Source organism: Schistocerca nitens, chromosome 7, assembly GCF_023898315.1.
Source record: "Schistocerca nitens isolate TAMUIC-IGC-003100 chromosome 7, iqSchNite1.1, whole genome shotgun sequence".
Taxonomy (NCBI): domain Eukaryota; kingdom Metazoa; phylum Arthropoda; class Insecta; order Orthoptera; family Acrididae; genus Schistocerca; species Schistocerca nitens.
In genome coordinates this window covers 88,743,215-88,764,224 of record NC_064620.1, presented here as the reverse complement: position 1 = coordinate 88,764,224, position 21,010 = coordinate 88,743,215, and the positions used below count along the sequence as shown (strand labels likewise).

The window sequence follows — 21,010 nt, the reverse complement described above, 5'->3', positions numbered from 1 at the left end:
TAACAATCTGCATTTGGGTGGGGGTGGGGGGGGGGGGGGGGGGGAGGGAGACCGTAGTATCCTACGACTATAATATCAATGAGTCACTGTCGGAATCAGCCAGCTCATACAAATACCTGGGATATGAAGTGGAATGATTGCATAGTTCAGTTGTGGGTAAAGCAGGTGGTAGACTTCAGTTTATTGATAGAATACTAGGAAAGTGCAATCAGTCTAAAAAGAAGATTGCTTACAAATCACTTGTGTGACTGACTACTGCACAAGTGTGTGGGACTCATACCAGATAGAACTAACACAGGGTATTGAATGTATACGGAGAAGGGCACCATGAATGGTTGAATCCATGGGAGGGGGGTCACACATATACTGAAGGAACCAAGACTCTTGAAAATAGATATAAACTATCGTGAGAAAGTCTATTAACAAAATTTCATGAACCGTCTTTAGATTATTACTTTAGAAATATACTACAACTTCCTATGTACTGCTCACATATGGATCGTGAGGATTGCTCACAGAGGGAGCATGAGGATAAAATTAGAATAATTACTGCATGTAGAGAGGCATTCAAACAATCATTCTTCCTACACTCCATATGTGAATGAAACACGAATAAACCCAAATACTGGTACAATGGGATGTACCCTCTGCCATGCACCTCACGGTTCTTTGCAAAGTATAGCTGTAGATGTAAACTCTGACCTGATCAGTCACGCAAGTAAAGGAGGAGGGAAAGAAGAAAGATTAGGATTGACAATGAATTCATTAGAGGAAGATCAAAAGCCTGGATTGCCGAAGGATTGGAAAGAAAACTGGGCATACATTTTTCAAAGACACTTTTTGCAATTTGCATTGAAAATTTTAGGGCAATCAAAGAAAACCTTAATCTAGATGGCCAATGGGTGATGAGGAACCCCTACAACTGAGTGTCTGTCTAGGGCTTTAACCACTGTGCCAGTTGATGGACACACAAGAAAGTGTTGATGGATAAATACATACACCATCAATGTGTGATTCTTTATCATTTATTTTTGGTACATTGCTCAGTACATCCCACGAGTCTGAATTCATTTGCACCACTTTCTATGAGTGTTGTAATTTTCACAAATGTTGCTGTATTTGCTCAAAGATCTGCAATCTATTGCAAGTAATGAGCATAGCTAGTACATAATTTACTGAATTTCAACTATTAAGACACTAGGTAAATCTTTGATACCCATTCATATTACCGTAACTCTAAAAATCATTGGTATCCTGAGTTCCTTGGCTGTGTGTGGTATTTGGGACTATATGTGTTGCCTTAAACATAGTTTTTCTAATGTTTCGGGAATCAGTAAACACAACCAAATGGCACCATAGCACGTGATGGCCAAAGCATATATGACATCATGTCCGACAAGAAGAATATGTGACTGATTTATACAAGTGTTTGTTCATTTCTGTGCTAAAAAATATCAAATAAATCTGAATGAGTTATGATGGTCTCAGTTCGTGTGTGTGTGTGTGTGTGTGCGTGGTTTTTTTCAACTATTAAGACACTAGGTAAACCTTTGATACCCATTCATATTACCGTAACTCTAAAAATCATTGGTATCCTGAGTTCCTTGGCTGTGTGTGGTATTTGGGACTATATGTGTTGCCTTAAACATAGTTTTTCTAATGTTTCGGGAATCAGTAAACACAACCAAATGGCACCATAGCACGTGATGGCCAAAGCATATATGACATCATGTCCGACAAGAAGAATATGTGACTGATTTATACAAGTGTTTGTTCATTTCTGTGCTAAAAAATATCAAATAAATCTGAATGAGTTATGATGGTCTCAGTTCGTGTGTGTGTGTGTGCGTTTTTTTTTTTTTTTTTTTTTTTTTTTTTTTTTTTTTTTTTTTTTTTTTAGGGCGCACAACTACAATGGTCATTAGCGCCCAGACTAAGTTAGGAATGCACCGCGATGCACAAGGTTAAAACAGCAACTAAAAGGGACAACACTATAAAAGACATTAACAGGCAGAGGATTAAAAAACACAGCATAATCAAATGTCCTTAGACAGATTTGTCAAGTGGATAAAACCGCGAGCAGCTGCTCCTGGGTCATCCGCTAAACTGGCATCCAGAGTACATGGCAGGCCAAGATCAACGCGCAGTGTATTAAAATTCGGACAGGACGTTAAAACGTGGCGTACCGTCAGCAATTGCCCACATGGGCAGAATGGCACCGGCGCAGCCGTCAGCAAATGGCGATGGCTGAACCGGCAGTGTCCAATTCGTAACCGGGCCAAAACAACCTCCTCCCGCCGAGAAGGGCGTGAAGAGGTCGTCCAAGCCGTGGGAAGAGGTTTCAAGGCCTGAAGCTTGTTGTGGACTGCAGCCTTGGCTGCAGCATCTGCAGCTTCGTTCCCAGGGATACCGACATTGCCAGGAACCCACGTAAAGGTAACCGGAGAACAGTCGTCCGCCAGCTGCTGAAGAGAGCGTTGGATCCGGTGCACGAAAGGGTGAACCGGATACGGATCACTGAGGCTCTGGATGGTGCTCAGGGAATCGGAGCAGATGACATAAGCAGAATGTAGGTGGCGACAGATGTAAAGAACAGCCTGGAAGAGGGCAAATACCTCGGTTGTGAAGACCGAACGACAGCCCCATGACACGACGGTATTTGAAACTGTGCGCCCCGACAATAAAAGAACACCTGACACCGTCATTGGTCTTAGAGCCATCTGTATAAATGAAGATGATATTAATGAACTTCGAACAAAGTTCGACAAAACGGGAGCGGTATACCGAAGCTGGGGTAACCTCCTTTGGGAGCGAGCTGAGGTCAAGGTGAACGCGAACCTGAGCCTGGAGCCAAGGTGGCGTTTGGCTCTCGCCCACTCGTACGGTTGCAGGGAGTGAAAAATCAAGGTGCTGAAGGAGGCGATGAAAGCGAACTCCAGGGGGTAGCAGGGCAGAGACATACAACCTGTATTGACGGTCGAGAGAGTCGTCAAAAAAGGAACGATAAGACAGGTGGTCGGGCACTGACAGTAGCTGACAGGCATACCGACAAAGCAGTATATCACACCGGTAGGTTAGTGGCAATTCACCGGCTTCAGCATGAAGACTCTCGATGGGACTAGTATTGAACGCTCCGATCGTAAGACGTAAACCCCGATGTTGTATAGAGTTGAGGCGGCGTAAGATGGACGGCCGTGCAGAGGAGTATACGAAGCTCCCATAATCCAGCTCTGAGCGGACGATCGACCGATATAGGCAAAGTAGGACGGTTCGATCTGCTCCCCACGACATACCGCTGAGAACACGGAGGACATTTAGAGAACGGGTACAACGGGCAGCCAAATATGACACATGTGGAGACCAGCTAAGTTTCCTGTCAAATGTAAGACCTAAAAATTTTGTTGTCTCCACGAATGGGAGAGCAATGGGACCAAGTCGTAAGGACGGTGGGAGAAACTCTTTGTAGTGCCAGAAGTTAATACAGACCGTCTTCTCGGCAGAAAAACGGAAGCCATTGGCGACACTCCAGGAGTAAAGACGGTCAAGACAACACTGAAGACAGCGCTCCAGGAAACATGTACGCTGCGCGCTGCAATAGATGGTAAAATCGTCCACGAAAAGGGAGCCTGATACATCAGCTGGGAGGCAATCCATTATTGGATTGATCGCTATGGCGAAGAGAGCGACGCTCAAAACTGAGCCCTGTGGCACCCCATTCTCCTGGCGAAAGGCGTCGGACAGGACAGAACCCACACATACCCTAAACTGTCGATCCATTAAAAAGGCACGAATAAAAAGAGGGAGGTGACCGCGAAGACCCCATGTACGTATGGTGCGGAGAATGCCCGCCCTCCAACAGGTGTCGTAAGCCTTCTCCAAATCAAAGAACACAGCCGCGGTCGGGCGCTTCCGCAAGAAGTTATTCATAATGAAGGTCGACAAGGTAATCAGATGGTCAACAGCAGAGCGGCGCCTAAGAAATCCACATTGTACATTGGTAAGTAGGCGTCGAGATTCGAGCAGCCAAACAAACGAGAGTTAACCATTCACTCCATCACCTTACAGACACAGCTGGTAAGGGAGATGGGTTGATAACTGGAAGGCAAGTGCTTGTCCTTCCCCGGCTTAGGAACCGGGACAACAATAGACTCGTGCCAGCATGTGGGAACATGACCCTCAATCCAGATGCAATTATAAGTATGAAGAAGAAAACCTTTACCCACAGGAGAAAGGTTCTTCAGCATCTGAATATGAATAGAATCAGGCCCTGGAGCGGAGGACCGTGGCCGGGCAAGTGCATTTTTGAGGTCCCGCATGGTGAATGGGGCATTATAACTTTCACGATTCGAGGAGCGGAAGTTAGGTGGCTTTGCCTCCCCTGCCTGCTTTCGGGGGAGGAAGGCAGGGTGGTAATGGGCGGAGCTCGAAACCTCTGTGAAAAAGCGGCCGAAGGCATTGGAGACATCCTCAGGGGCCACAAGGATGTCATTCGCGACTGTCAAGCCATAAACTGGTGAGTGGACCTTAGTGCCAGATAGCCGGCGCAGGCTACCCCAGACAACAGAATAAGGAGTAAAACTGTTGAAGGTGCTTGTGAAAGCAGCCCAGCTGACTTTCTTGCTTTCTTTAATAACACGACGACACTGCACACGTAAACGTTTATAACTGATACAATTCGCCATTGTAGGGTGGCGTTTAAAGGTGCGTAAAGCACGTCGATGAGCACGTATAGCGTCTCTACATGCTGCGGTCCACCAGGGGACCGGTACGCGACGTGGAGAAGTAGTGTGAGGGATGGAATATTCAGCAGCAGTGAGAATGACTTCCGTGAGGTGTGCGACCTGACTATCGCAGCTTGCGAAGGTTTGATCCTGAAAGGTCGCCCTGGAAGACAAGACCCCCAGTCGGCTTTGGAGATGTTCCAACTAGTTGAGCACGGAGATGGGGTATGATGCAGGAGATGGATAACACAAGGGAAGTGGTCGCTCGAATACATATCAGAAAGTGTGTACCACTCAAACCAGCGTGAAAGTTGGGTAGTACATATAGAGAAGTCTAAATGGGAATAGGTGTGAGTTGTGTCCGAAAGAAAAGTAGGGGTGCCAGTATTGAGGCAGACAAGATTGAGGCGGTTGAAAAGGTCTGCTAACAGGGAGCCTCTCGGGCAGGATGCTGGAGAGCCCCAAAGGGGATGGTGGGCATTGAAGTCTCCAGTTAACAAAAATGGTGCAGGTAGCTGAGCAATAATTTGCATAATGTCTGCATGAATCTCCTGTATACAGTTTTCATCCTTGTAAATGGGACAGTCGTGGGAGGATGCTGCATGGTCACCCTGACAGTTCACGCAACGAGGAGACGGAGGTGGACAGTCACCCTCATGGGCGTCCCTGCCACAAGTGACACATTTAGCCGCATTAGAACATAACTGGCGAGTGTGATTAAAACGCTGACACTGGTAGCAGCGCATAGGTGTCGGGACATAGGGGCAAACAGAAATAACCTCATAGCCTGCTTTGATGTGCGACGGCAGCTGAACACTATCAAAGGTCAAGAAAAGTGTCCAGGTCAGTACAAGGTCATTGTTGACCTTTTTCATGACCCTATGGACAGCCGTCACGCCCTGCTCAGCGAGGAGACTGAATCTCCTCGTCAGTCAATCCGTCGAGTGATCTAGTATATACCACACCACGCGACAAATTCAAAGTGCGGTGAGCCTCCACCAGGACAGGGAACGTGTACAGGAGTTTTTGTACCTGAAAGGCGCTCTCAGTTTCTAACAACAAGGTACCATTACGCATCCTGGTACAAGACTTGACAGATCCGGCTATGGCATCTACGTCCTTCTGGATAACGAAAGGGTTGACAGATGAAAAATCCTTTCCGTCCTCAGATCGAGAAACTATGAAGAACTTTGGGGCAGGCAGTAGTACCTTTGTCACTGGTGGCTGGTCAAGTTTCCGTTTTTGGGCAGAAGTCGAGAGAGAAGAAGAAGAGAAATCCATTGCGGAGGAATCCCCCACGATTGCCAGCGTCTCCAATGGCGCGCTCCTTCCTTGTGGGGACCCCCTCAGAGGGCACTCCCACCTTAGGTGAATGTTTACACCTCAGGTCACACCTCCTGAGAAATGGACGGAGGGACCAATTGGCATGGTCGGAATGTGTCAGCTCAGGCAGTCACCCCTCCCTGGTTCCTGGCCTTTACCAGGGGGTACGTGCGTGCCTTACTTGTCTACCCAGGGCGGGGAATTACGCGTTACCCCGTCACTGGCTACGCGTGTGAATGCGTGGGTCGGTTTTCAGGCACGCACAGGGAGGAAAGAAGAAGAGGAAAAAAAAGGGAGAAAGGGAGAGAAAGGATAGACTGTCTCAAATGCCGAGGCGGAGACCAGAGGGTGGACAAGAAGGCAAGGAGAAGGAGGCAAGGAGAAGGAGGCAAGGAGAAGAAGGCAAGGGAAAAAGTAAGGAAGACAGTGAGAGGGAGAAGGACAAAGAAAGAACCAAACAAAGGAAGGAAGAAATCAGAATAAGTGAAAAACCAAAATGACCACAAATATAAGTCGTGGAATCGTCCGTCTCTGGACGCAGGTGCAAACTACCCCCTTGGGGGGGAGGGACTCCTTTTAGTCGCCTCTTACGACAGGCAGGAATACCTCGGGCCTATTCTAACGCCCGGACCCGCAGGGGGAAGTTCATGTGTGTTTTGCCCATTGTGATATGGTGGCTTTTACTTGTGCTAACCCAACTTAAGATTCTCAAAAGATCTCCATAAAATGCAAAGCATCTTGCTTTCATGCTGTGAATGGCAGCTATATAATCTTTTTCACATGGAACATTCCTAAGTGCATCTAAAAACCTCAAGTGGATATGAAATAAATGTGAAAGCTAATATAAGTGTACAAGCCTCCTACAGATGAGAGCTGTATATTCATACTGCTCCAATGTAAATAATCACATGAACTGTCATTGCTTCAGAAACTGTAAATCAATTTACATAATGCTTTTAAGATTGTATAGGAAAGGTTACAGTGTCAATGGGTAAATTAAGATAAACTGTTTATTGGTTAAAATCATATTACCCACAGGATCATACTACCACTAAGTCTAAGTTCCGCAAGTTGATCAAAAGTTGTTCACTGAATGAATGTCATCAATGGTAGAGCGTCTGTAAGACTAAGGAACTGAAACCATAGACATTACACTCGAGCTATGCAAATGAAGTTATCTTTGAACGACACAGCACTCCTGCTTGTTCTCCAGCTGCTGCACAGAAATCCAATAATTTTATCTCCAACTGGAACAGAGATGACATTTTACCAGATATAAACAATGGGGGCAGCCCATGGTCCAACTGTAGAAATCAAACAATCATTTTTTATTACTTACAATAAACAGCAACTGTGTTCACAATGTGTGTGAGTGATGTGGTGCTACAGTCATTACAGTTCTAGTATAAGACAGCCTCAGGAAAAAAGAAGATCACTGGCAAATGATGACGTGTAAGGCAAAAGCAAGTACCAGAAATCAAAGCGTCAGTCACTGCTAGGCAAGATAAGTAATATAACATTTAATCCATTCAAAGAACAGTGATAAAGCAGGGCTTATCAATGGAACTAATGTGGCACAGTATGTGGAGCTTATAACAGACCTTTTAAGGGAAATGAAAGTCTGTATGGAATAAATATGCCGAGTAGCAGCAAAGAATTAATTTATATACATGTGAGAGGTGAAAGAGATATGTCTCAGATAATTTTTAAAACAAAAGACAAAGACTTTCAATTATTATTATTCTTCTGTTCTGTCTATTAGAGTTGTAAGAGGAACGTCTTAGCATAATCTACCAGATGCTGTACAAAAGTTGATAAATAAAGTCATCAAACATATTGGTGTTTTATTTCAAATGACAATACACCGACCCTAATTGCTTCTGTCATAAACAATTTGTATTTGTTTATTAACATTTCGCAGCAATCAGTGTGAAGATAATTGCTGTTAACTATCATTTTATTAGCAGCAGTCCGTATTGTCATGTATGTTCCTTCAGACCAGCAACCTGTTATCTTCTAAATATCGAAGTATGATGTTTCCTTGTCCACCAATTAAAAGTTACAAAACAACATTTTAATTGTTTTAATTACGAGAGCCATTATTCCTTCAAGGTTTTGCAAAAATTATTAAAAAGAAAGTCTCCATAAAAGTCAAGCAAAGTAACATTAAAATTAAAACTGGAATTCTATTTGAGAGACCACAATTAAAACCTGTAATATGAATATTTATCTCATTTCAGGAATAAGCCAACCTTTATTGGTGACCATGACACGACCCGAACATGCAATAAGGGCAAACCAGTCTGCCACTCACACTTCCAGCTTTACGCACTTCTCACCACCAGACGGCTCCTCTAAAACTGACATTTCCAGTGGCCCCTAAAGCTCTCATGTCAGTTTCTTCATTGGTGGAGTAACATCATAATAGCGGTGCCACTCCCAAACGTCACAGTTGGCTTTGTTTTGTAGTAGTCCATTATTGTGTCATAAAACATTTACTTGAATTATCTGGTGAGGTTAACAAAAAGTTTAGTATATCAAGTATTCTACAAAATAACTCTAGCTTGCAAAGTATTTTAACACTGCATTCAGCCATTCATTCATAAATCATATTTCATTAGTTCATCATGGAAGAGAAACTTCAGGGTTGTGGAATGAGTCATGTTTTACATTAACAGACAGATGCAACCACTGAAAGCTGTTTCTGTAAAGTATACTAACAACATATTACAACTAAGCCGATTTACAAGCAGTGATAATTATGGGAACTTCTTCCAGATTACTTTATATAGGTATATTAGGAGAAAAACAGGTACTTCACATACCGCTGGGCTGCTGTGATTATCTAATACCTCAAACAGAATGTTTATGTAACTCAAAATGTCTACTAATACATTAGATATAACTCACTGAAAACTATATACTGTTCTAATAAAGGTGGTTCACAATAATCAGTACTCTATGGGCTGAGCTGATACTCGTTATGTTGCAGATTGTATAACTGCACAATTGACAAGCAAACTTCTACTTGCCATAAAACAACCCAAAGATTATATAAAAAAGATAATAATAGCCAGAACATTTCAATGTTAAATGTCAACCTGCTGTACGTGGAGAATTTTATGTCTAATGAAAATTTCTTCTTATCTTTCCATCTCCCTCTTAGTACACAGAAGAATGTCACGTTCTACAAACAATTAATCTTTCAGCATCTCATTGTACCCACATGCAGCCTCTTCATAAGAGTAGGAAGATTAATTATTATTTTGTTGTAACAATATAACTCTTCACATTATACCCTGAGGACTGGTTAAAACAGAGAAAGTTTGTAACACCACAGAAGAAAGAAATTGTATTAAAAATAGATCTTCATATCAACTTACATTGAATAACTTATCGACAATTACAGAAATCATTCTGTATTGTTTTTCATAGCTATCCATTGTGAGTAAGCCCTTTACAGCTTGTATTTGTTCAGCTCTCCGCTTCTTAAATAGGCGCCTGACTGTTCTGTTAAGGAAGAAAGCCGCAAATTTTACATTTTCATATCTTAAAAATATTTTATTTAGAAAAGAGGTACTTACATACAAACTGCTGTTACAGAAACACCACTAGCATGAACACCACCAATATGAATGAGGAACAAAATGTTGAATTTACTGTTACAGCAGTGCATTTGTCAGAAAAAAGCGTCAGACAGGAAATACGAAAACACTACAGAAGAAAAGGAAATACTGTGAGATGGGGAGGGAGAAGAGTCAGAAGAGAAGGCCAAAGCTAGTTCCTTGTCACTTCTTACTTTCTTCTCATTATTCTTATCCCTCCTGAAACAAAAGGTTCAGGAGAGAAGGCCAAAAGCTAGTTCCATGTTACCTGCTACTCTCCTTCATAACTTATTTCTCCTGAGGGTATTTTTTCCCCCATCCATCCAATATCTATGCATCTTTCCATTATTATTTTTTATTTCCTGGCTCTTTCTCCTGTCAAAGGAACTTCAGGATATCATATGACAAAATTATGAGCTAGTTATTGGGTGAACAATGTCAATTTGTTGTCTTCTTTGTTTTGAAGAAACAAAATTGTTCAAAGCTAGGAATCATCTCATTTTTATTTCCTTACCTGTGGTAGCATAAATACAACCTTGTAGATGACTGGCAATCAAACATTATCACTGCTAACACCAACAAAGATTTATGGATAATCCATCACTCATTATCATGCCTTTGGACAACAAATCTGCTACAGAAAACCCAGTTCTCAAGTAAGGTGGGCTGTACTGTGTTTAATGAGACCACAAAAAAGAAAGGTACTTTCAATCAATTACATTTTCTAATTAATGGTGAGTGTCTTGTATGGTTGTGATAACCAATTTCAGTTGCTGGTGAATCACCTGCTTTACTTACCATGAGACGTGACAAGAGGGCAGGCCGTAAGAATTGTAGAACATTACTATGAGTCACTTGTATAGAAGAGGGAATGAAGGGAAGGATGATTACACTTTAATGTCGCATTGATGTCAACATAATTACAGACTGTTGTAATGAAGACATACAGAGAGATTGGTTTCGTTCTGTCACTGACAAATGAAAGTTTTACCCCCTTAAAGAATGTTACAACTGGAACACAGCTGCATTACACAACAAAAACAATGCTTGGAAAAGATAGACATATGAGCCATGTCAGCTCATTCTATGTTTTACATCTTTGGCTACTGGTGTGATCCATCTCTGTCTAGTCGCAGGGTGGTGCTTCGGTCACCTGTTGGTTGAGTCTTTGGTTGTGGTTCCTTGGAATGGCTTGTTGACCATGTGGGCAGGCAGTCAGGGAGAAAGAGATAAGAAGCACGTGTGACATACGGTGAGCTGTACATGGAGCTTACGGGTGCACGATTGTCTAAGTGGCCAGTTATCGGTAAAGTTGTGTTGGTGGGCCTAATGTTGACACAGGCGCTTTACCCCAGATTAAGGAGGCATAGTTACTGATATGGGTGTTGAAGTGTTGTTCATTTTCTAGTGCTGTCTTTTCTGTCCTTTGAGGGTAAGGTACTCATTATGTGACGAAAAAAATCTCGTATGAACAGCCTGGTATGAGAATGCATGTACAGTACATCAGCACACCTGATGATGGCAGCGTGGTCGATTGCCGAAATATTGTGTCCTATGCACACTCATACCAGGCTGTTCACCCGAGATTTATTTCGTCATAAAATACGCCTGGAGAAATTGAAGAATCACATAGTAATTATGTGATTGACACATGTGCTCCCACATTGAAGTTGCTCCCACTATGGTGGATTGCCTGTGGTTTTCCATCACTCTGTCTCAAGTGTTAAAATTACCTTGTGGTGCCTCTGTTTGAAATTATCTGAGTATCATATTTGTGTGTTTTCAATTTCCTGTAATTGTAACTTGTTCAACAAATGCTTATCTTATCATTCGGGCCTGAAATTAATTGCGTCATATGTCCTAGGCTGCCACTTGTATTAGTGACCACTGAGGTTGAGACTGAGTTTTATTTGTATTGGAAGTTGTTGCTTCCCTGACTAACGTAGCGACTACAAAATTGACCACATCCATGGTAAGAAAACGCTAGCGGTCCAGTGAATCTTGGTTCATTTAGGTGGTTAAGTTCCACAATTCTGGTGAGATTTTGCCCCTTTCAAGAAAATTAATACTTCTTGCTTTAAATATAATTACTATTGTAGTTGTTTGGGTGTTAGCCCTCAAGATTTTAAGTCACTCAAGTTAATGTGTTGAATATCCTGTGATTCCTTGGTTATTAAATAAACTTGTTTTATTTTATTGTAAGATTAAGTGGCTAATCCTTTTAGTAGTTCTTATTGTAATATTTTTGTTGTAATACGTCAGGTTAGACTGGGGCTTGGGGCCATGCTCACACAGAGTTCTTGTCTTGGTCTGAGCATTTTCATATGTTCTATGATCATTATGCCTGAATTATTCGCTTGCTTGTTAGCTCTTGCCTTTCCAAGCTGTTCGTAGCATTTGGAGGCGCTGCCCCCTGGTGTTATCTCTTACCTGCCGGTTCATTTGGTGTAGTCTGTCCGGGTTGGCTGTGTATGTGTGGGCAGGCGGCGCATCACTTCCCATCTCACGATAGCCTCCAAGATGTTGCGGCCTCATGGCTTGCTAATGCATCCCTCATACGTTTAGTTTCTATTCTCTAGCAATCAGGCGTTAATTTAACCAGTAGTGCCCATTATTCTAAACCGTCTTATTCTTACCTGCCCCTTACATGTTTTTCCTGTCTGAAGTTTGGTTTTAACGTAATGGTTTTAATATTGGTGTAAAGCAGTAATGCACATTTGTTAAATTGTATTTTATTATTTTTCCATGTCAGAATCTTGTTTATGCCCAGGGGGCTTATCTGATTGAACAAATATTGGATATCTGTGTTGATATCAGACTTGTGTAATTTTATGCTACTGCACTTTTTGTAAGTTTTATTCACTAATGTCAAGCACCCCCTTGGGCCAGTCATACGTTTGAATTGTAATCTTTAGCATCATTGCTGGCATTGTTTGCCCACCGCTAAGCGCATGTTTGAGTTATATTTCATTGTACTATGTGCTTGTCAGTCCTTCCTAAATTGGTGCATTTTATTCATTTAGATTACCTAATTAACCATCAATTTATTCAACTGAAGAAATTTTGCAGTAACTGCCTAAATCATTTGTATTTTATTAGTGTTTTTGGTATCTGTGCAATACAAGATTGTTGGACTTTTGTGAAGCAACAAATGACTTGTGATAAATGGCCTGCATCTTTCCCTTGTCGGTTTAGTTGTTTTCTTATCATAGGGTATCCTCCGATATTTCACATAGAGAAAATTTTTCGCTAAACATTAGGTCAAACTGTATAACTACAAGATAATTGTCACATTGCTCCAGTGTCGAATGACTATGTGAAGACATCCACACAGCCTTTGAATATCCTGATTAACAAGCCTAACCATAGCAAGGGATCACTATATATGACCATATAGTAAGTTAAATTAACCTAATTATGTCATGTATTGGAAAATTCGACTCATTCCACATCATTACGAAATATCGTATTCATGATCCATGGAACTAGTATTAATCTAATCTAATCTAACATTTTCACTTCTACAAAACCCTGTATGTTGCAGGTAATGGCCACTGTGGGATCCTGTGTCATCCTAAAGGGTCCACTAAACCTACCAATACTGCAGGTTGACTTCATCCTGTAACGTAATGATGATGCAGCTTGTGACATGTGTGTGCAAACAGAAAGAGAACAGAAAACTGACAATATTCCTTTTGAATGTATATAAGTGTTTTCAATGTCGGCTGTGGTGACAGAAGGATCTGTAACAAATCCTGACGTCTATATTACTTGGAAATTTATGGTTTGGTTGGGAGTTGGCTGAATAGTATTGAACACTTCAGTTAATCCAAATGAGAAATTTTTCTGTATCATTTGAGAGAGAAAAGTAACCATTTGTGCTGCCCTTCCTTTGTATACATTGAATATCTCTTTTTGGTACAATCAAACAATGGAAAATTCAGGATGGAATAATGACAAAGCTGTCTGTGACTCAATTTTCCCTTTCTGGTACAAATCACACTACCTGACCAATATATTAAAATGGATAATGTGAGTATTTTGTAAGGCATCTCCTTAGCAGACTGACTACAATTTCCTAGGACCCTGCAAATGAACCAAAGCCTGCCACCTGCTTTACTTACAATAGTGGTTATGTAATCATTCCATTTCATACCCCATATTGTTACACCCAGATTTTTGAGTTGACTGATTCCAATTGTTACTCATTGATGTGTAATAAAATGAAATACCTGCAGCCATCCTTTCACTGTTATTTATTATATAGCAACCAGTTTCAGTGACAGACACAACATTGCTGTTACAGCAGTCTACGAAAGCCAGTTCACAGATGTTGGCCACTGATGGGATTGTGTACGAGGGCTATTCCGAAAGTAAGGTCCGATCGGTCACGAAATGGAAACGACTATGAAAATCCGATAAAGCTTTGCACAGATGTGTTGGGTAGTGTCTCTAGTATAACCCCAGTTAGCATCACGTCGCTCTTCTCATTTCTGAGCTCGCAGTGAGTGCGTAAAGATGTCTAGAAAATAGTGTCTGCCGCCAAGTACGGGGGCCTGGTGAGAAATTTCCCCTGAAGCTATGCAGCTAACATTACATAACTGTCGTGCTGTTTCGTCTTCAAGACAATTCTCAGCCGCATTCTGCAGGGGCAATGAAGATGCTCCTGCATTGTTTTCAAATGGAAATGTGAGATTACCCACAATACAGCCCGTAATTGTCTCCCTCTGAGTTTCAGCTCAGGTCACATGAACCGCTGGTTATGAAGACAACATTTCGGCACAAGACAACGAGCCGTAGGCCAGCGTAGAGAATTGGCGGAGAGCACTGGCGGCTGCCTTCTATAGCGAGGGTATGGGAAAGTTGGTACAACGCTACGATACACGTCTAAGTCGGGTCGGCGACTATGGAGATAAGTAGCTGCAAGGTGTATCTAACTGTTGCAAATAAAACATTTTTGATTTTTACCGTGGTTTCCATTTCGCGACCTATCGGACCTTACTTTCGGAATAGCCCTCGTATATGACTGGAGTTCACTCACTTCAGCATCAGTTGAGGCCTGAAGATGTTATATTGAGTCACCAAAACTGGTCACAATATAATAACATCAAAAGGATGGCTACAGGTGAAACATTTTATTACACAAGTGAAAACAGCCGAAGTCCCACCATCCTTCAATGAGAAGGATAGATATACAAAAACATTGATAGTGCAGCCATGGGCTGCTTTTCTGAAATCCATTTAGGAGAAATTTTTCATTTAAGAACTCTTAAAAAAAGTTTCCAATCTTTGCACCACTTCGAAATTTAACAGACCTCACTGACTACTGCTGTGTTTTTCAGTCAGTATTTCATTAAAGAGAACAGCATCATCTACAAAAAGCCAACAACAGACTGGCAACCCCAAGACTCAATTTGTGGTCACTCCCACACCACCTCTATACCCACCACCTGGGACTCTCCCTTTTGCAGATGATGCAGCTATCTGCGATTAAGTTCTATCTGAAGATAGCTTTACAAATATCCAGTGAGATTTTGATAAAATTTTAAAGTGGTGCTAAGACTGGCAGCTTGCTTTATATGTTGAGAAATGTAAAATTTTGTACTTCACAAAATACAAAAATGTAATATGCTATGATCTCAATATCAATGAGACACAGCTGGAATTAGTTTACTTACACGTGTTTGGAAATTCCCATTACAAACTTCTAGGAATTTTAGAGGAGAGTGAGTACATAATATTTTGAATATGAACCCATGCCTGGAACTGTCATCCAATGATGCTAAAGAGAATCAAGGAGATTCCACTATTATGTTACAAACTTTCTAGGGTGATGGAGAAGGACAAATGTATCACTTTGAGGTAAGGGACCCTGTAACAGAAACGAATGAGTCAAAAGTTAAGTGAAAATCATTGTGATACCTCCGACAGTGGAATATGTGTACTGGTACTGTCCTTGCTAAGACTGTAAGGTTGGCAACTTTCAGAGGTGGTAGTATGGAACAAAACAAGAAAAAAATGTCTAGTAAACATGAGCTTTAAAATTCATACCTGAGGAGCTATGAGCACTTGTTCATATTCACTAGCATTAAACACATCTCCTTTATTGAACAAGTGTTCTTAACTGCAATTTAGAGCCCATGTTCACTAGAATTTTTTTCTTGTTTTGGTCCATACAACCATCTCTGAAAGTTGCCTACCCTACAATCTTAGCAACAACAGTATCAGTACAGGTATTCCACTGTCAAGAGATATCAGAATGGTTTTCACTTATAACTTTTGACTTGTTCATTTCCAGTACAGAGACCCTTATTCCAAATTGATACATTTATCCTTCTCCATCATTCTTGAAAGTCTGTAACATCATCAAGAAATCACCCTGTGTATAGATACATTTGCTGGTGCATTTTGGTGCACTTGTCGATTGCTTTTGGCTGCTGTTTAAACTGGTAAACAGCTTAATATTGCTAAGGGTGATGCTGAACTCTACCACTACATTACTGCACTCAAAACAGTACCATCTACAGACGGGAAGAAGATTATATCCATACTGGTGCACTTCTGTTAACATTCTGGAACTGAGATTACTTACTGACAACACTGACACACATAACATCCTGTGGATAAGAATAAAATCACAGTACAGGTAATATCCCCCCAGGAACCACAGAGCTTGCCAAGGCAGGGTGGCCTTCATGCCCCAACGATACACAGCCCCGTATCAACGGTGGATTACCTATGGAGAGGCCAGACAAATGTGTGGTTCCTGAAAAGAGGCAACAGCCTGTTCAGTAGATGCAGTGTCAACAATCTGGATGACTGACTGATCTGGTTTGTAACAGCACCCAGTATGGCCTTACTGTGCTGGTACTGCAAAAGACTAACAGCTACAGGAAACTACAGCCATTACTTTTGTGGGGGGCATGTAGCTCTGCATGTAACTAATGAGGAAGTACTGAACAGAATAATTAGAAAGGAAATAATGTTATGTAATAAACCAACCAAAAAAAATGGATTGGTTGAAAGTCGTTCATTTAATACTGGGTTGGGGGGGGGGGGGGGGGGGAGTAAAAATTGTTGTAGCAGACCAGTAGATGAATACAGAAAGCAGGCTGAAATACACGTAGGTTGCAGTAGTTTTTCAGAGATAGATGGGCTTGCACAGGACAGAGTGGTGTGGAGAGCTGCATCAAACAAGTCTTCGGACTGAAGACCATAGCAAATGTAATATACATTTGGAACACTGGTCAGATAACAAGTGTCCTTTTCTATTTATCATTGATGAAAACACAAATAAGTAGAGGAAGCTGCTTGAAACCTGAAATTGATAGAAGCGAGATTTTTCGGGAAAACTTAATTAGTTATCAAAAGGATAGGTTAATGAGAAATGGAGGTGGTGCGTTTGTTACATTAAACAAGAAACTCAAATCCACAGAGATGTGAGATTGTTTGGGCGAGACACAGTTTAGAGTGGACATAAAATGGTAATTGGATCCTTCTATTGCCCACCAGACTCATCTTCTGATGCAACCGAAAACTTTAGAGAATACCTCAGTTCACTTGGATGTAATTCCTCGATCGTACTGTAATCATAGGTGGAGAGTTAATCATCCAACAATCAATTGGGACAAATTACAGTTTTGTTAGTGGTGGGTGTGATAAGACATCCTATGAAACATGACTAAATGTCTTCTCTGAAAACTACTTAGAACAGACAGTTTGGAATACCACTCATGATCGGAAAAAAATTAGATCGAAATGGCAACAGACAGACTTGTCCACACCAAAAGTGGTACACGTGATCATGACACAGTTGTGGCAACAATGATTACCAAAGTACAAACGACAACTAAAACAAGCAGAAAGATATACATGTTCAGTAAACTAGATTATATTTCAACTAGATTATATTTCAATAAGGAACTTGAAACTTTCAGTATAAGACAGGAGCACATAGAGGAACTTTGGCTCAAGTTTAAAAGAATAGCTGACTATGCACTGGATAGATACGTACCCAGTAGAACCATTCATGATGGAAGGGATTTTCCATGGTATACAGTCACTGGACACACACTTCTAAAGAAACAGAGATTACTGCATAGTAGGTGTAAAACAAAGTGTAGGGCTGTAGACAGAGAGATGCTGAATGAAACACATTTGGCTGTCAAGAGAGCAATGCATGAAGCCTTCAATGGCTACCACAGAAGAATATTGTCAAATGATCTTTCATAGAACACAAAGAAATTCTGGTCACATGTAAAGGCTGTTAGTGGCACCAATGATAAGTGTCCAGTCCTTAGCAAATGAGAGAGGAGCTGAAACTGAGGGTAGCAAAGCGAAAGTTGAAATTCTTAACTCTGTTTTCAAATGTACCTTTACAAAGGAAAACCCAGGAGAATTGCCACAATTTAATCCTTGCACCACTGAAAAGATTAGTGAAATCAGTATTAGTGTCCATAGTCTTGAGAATCAGAGCCTGAAATCTTTAAAATTGAACAAAACTTCAGGCCACTTCATATTCTATACTAAATTTGCATCTGAGTTAGCCCCTCTTCTAAATACAATCTATCATAGACACACACTTCTATCATGGACACACACTTCTAAAGAAACAGAGATTACTGCATAGTAGGTGTAAAACAAAGCGTAGGGCTGTAGACAGAGAGATGCTGAATGAAACACATTTGGCTGTCAAGAGAGCAATGCATGAAGCCTTCAATGGCTACCACAGAAGAATATTGTCAAATGATCTTTCATAGAACACAAAGAAATTCTGGTCACATGTAAAGGCTGTTAGTGGCACCAATGATAAGTGTCCAGTCCTTAGCAAATGAGAGAGGAGCTGAAACTGAGGGTAGCAAAGCGAAAGTTGAAATTCTTAACTCTGTTTTCAAATGTACCTTTACAAAGGAAAACCCAGGAGAATTGCCACAATTTAATCCTTGCACCACTGAAAAGATTAGTGAAATCAGTATTAGTGTCCATAGTCTTGAGAATCAGAGCCTGAAATCTTTAAAATTGAACAAAACTTCAGGCCACTTCATATTCTATACTAAATTTGCATCTGAGTTAGCCCCTCTTCTAAATACAATCTATCATAGAACCCTCGAGGAAAAAACTGTGCCCAGTTCTCGGAAAAAGGCACAGTTTACACACATCTACAAGAAGGGTAATAGAAGTGATCCACAAAACTACTGTCCAATATCCTTGACACTGATTTGTTGTAGAACCTTAGAACATATTCTAAGTTCAAACATAATGAGGTATCTTCAACAGAATGACCTCCTTCACGACAACCAGACTCAATTTTGAAAACATCGATCATGTGAAACTCAACTCGTACTTTTTCACAGAATATCCGAAAGCTTTGAGTGAAGGCAGTCAGGTTGATGCAATATTTCTTGACTTCCAAAAAGCATTTGACTCCGTACCACGCCAATGCTTATTGCCAAAAGTTCGATCATCTAGTGGGAAGATGGGATCAAGAGACATTTGTGAATAGACTGAGAACTTTTTGGTAGGGAGCACACAGCACGTCAGCTTGGATGGAGAGTCATCATCCGATGTGTAAGTAATTTCGAGTGTGCCCCAGGGAAGTGTCAGGACCCTTACTGTTCATGCAGTATATTAATGACCTTGCAGACAATATTAATAACAACCTCAGACTGTTTGCAGATGATGCAGTTATCTATAATGAAGCAGTGTCTGAAAGAGGCTGCATAAATATTCTGTCATATCTTGACAAGATTTCAAAGTGGTGTAAAGATTGGAACCTTGCTTTAAATGTTCATAAATGTAAAATTGTGCACTGCACAAAACAAAAATGCATAGTATCCTATAATATCAACGAGTCACAGTTAGAACTGGCCAACTCATACAAATGCATGGGTGTAACACTTTGTGGGCTTATGAAATGGAATGAACATACAGAGAGAGTTGAGGGTAAAGAAGGTGGTAGGCTTTAGTTCATTGGTAGAATACTGGGCAAGTGCAACCAGTCTACAAGGGAGACTGCTTACAAATCACTTGTGCAACTAATTCTAGAATATTACTCAAGTGTATGAGACCTTATTAAATAGGACTTCGAAACTGAACTTGAAGACTCTCGAAGATAGAAATGCTCTATCCTGAGACAGTCTACCAACAAAGTATCAAGGTCCAGCTTTAAATTAAGATTCTACAAATATACCACAAACGCCTGCAAATCACTCACAAAGGGATTGTGAGGGCAAGAGCAGAATACTTACTGCACACGTAGAGACATTCAAACAATCATTCTTCCCACAGTCCATACATGAACAGAATGGGAAGGAACCCTAATAACTGGTACAATTGGGAATACCCTCTGCCATGCACTTCACAGTGGCTTCCAGAGCATGGATGTGGATGTAAATTAAATCCACAGATGATAACGGTTTCTTCCTTGTTTCTTGGTAGAACAACATTATAAAAGAAAAATGAAATATTGCATATGGTCTACATGATAGCCTTCTAAGCCGAAAACTGCTCAACTAAATAAATTAATCCTGTAGAACATACACAATATTGTGTTTTTCAGTTATAAATCTAGTAACATCAGAGACAGTTCAGAGTGTAAAAAACTCTAGATAATTATCAATGAACGAAGACTTTAACTAGATACTTACACGCTGTTAATTATAAAAATATTGCATGTATTACCTTAAAAATACGATGCACGGCATGTTAAACAACTTTAGGCAGAAACACACTATAAGACTTAGCGTGAAACACGTCTAACAGTTCAAACGTAAAGAAATGGACTGACATCGCCAGAACTGTTTTGTAAATGCTGCAATAAGTGAGATGTCAAAAAGGCTTTAGCTGCAACTATCAGTTTTGCAGAAGAGTAGACGACAATTAATTAGTTGCTAAGCATGTATTCTGACATCCGCGGCAGTTTTGGAAACATCCTGAAGTGTTCATTAAATAGTTTTCAGAACTAACCGCAAACAACATTTTAGAGGAAATGTATTGCACACTGCTCTTTTAAGAATTAAACTGAGACTTATTGACGGAACTTTTGTTGCTGCCGTTTACACACACAATTTGTCAGCGCCAAGGTACATTGAAGGATACATAGCAATTCGTCAGGGTCATCGTTTTTAAATGGTTGATTATCAACCGGACCTTTGTTTTCATTAGTTTCAGGGTCCACAGCAATGATTAAAGGTACATACACCAGACTTAAAATTAATAATGAAATAATCACGTCCATCGATACGGGGTTACGTTAAACTATTGTAACAACTATAAACTGAATCTTAGTTTCACTTTCGCATTCGCAAAACACGTGGCCTGCACTTGTGCTCTACAAGTCTACAAGGAGCACTTTGTAAAATT

General features: G+C 40.9%; 1 protein-coding gene across 3 annotated transcripts in view; it reads right to left on the bottom strand.

Annotated features, from left to right (window-relative positions):
* The window catches only part of LOC126194844 (coiled-coil domain-containing protein 134-like), a 51,748-nt gene extending 30,742 nt beyond the window's left edge, over positions 1-21,006 (bottom strand). The window contains exons 1-2 of one of the 3 annotated variants that reach the window (XM_049933182.1): positions 20,747-21,006; positions 9,428-9,549 (exon numbers count right to left, since the gene is read on the bottom strand). In XM_049933182.1, coding sequence (XP_049789139.1) covers positions 9,428-9,549; positions 20,747-20,885 — 261 coding nt within the window. In that variant the 5' untranslated portion in view covers positions 20,886-21,006. Of the gene's footprint in view, positions 1-9,427; positions 9,555-20,329; positions 20,526-20,746 lie in introns of those variants that run through there. The other 2 variants (XM_049933184.1, XM_049933183.1) reach the window with 2 other exon arrangements.
* Positions 21,007-21,010: the final 4 nt, after the last annotated feature.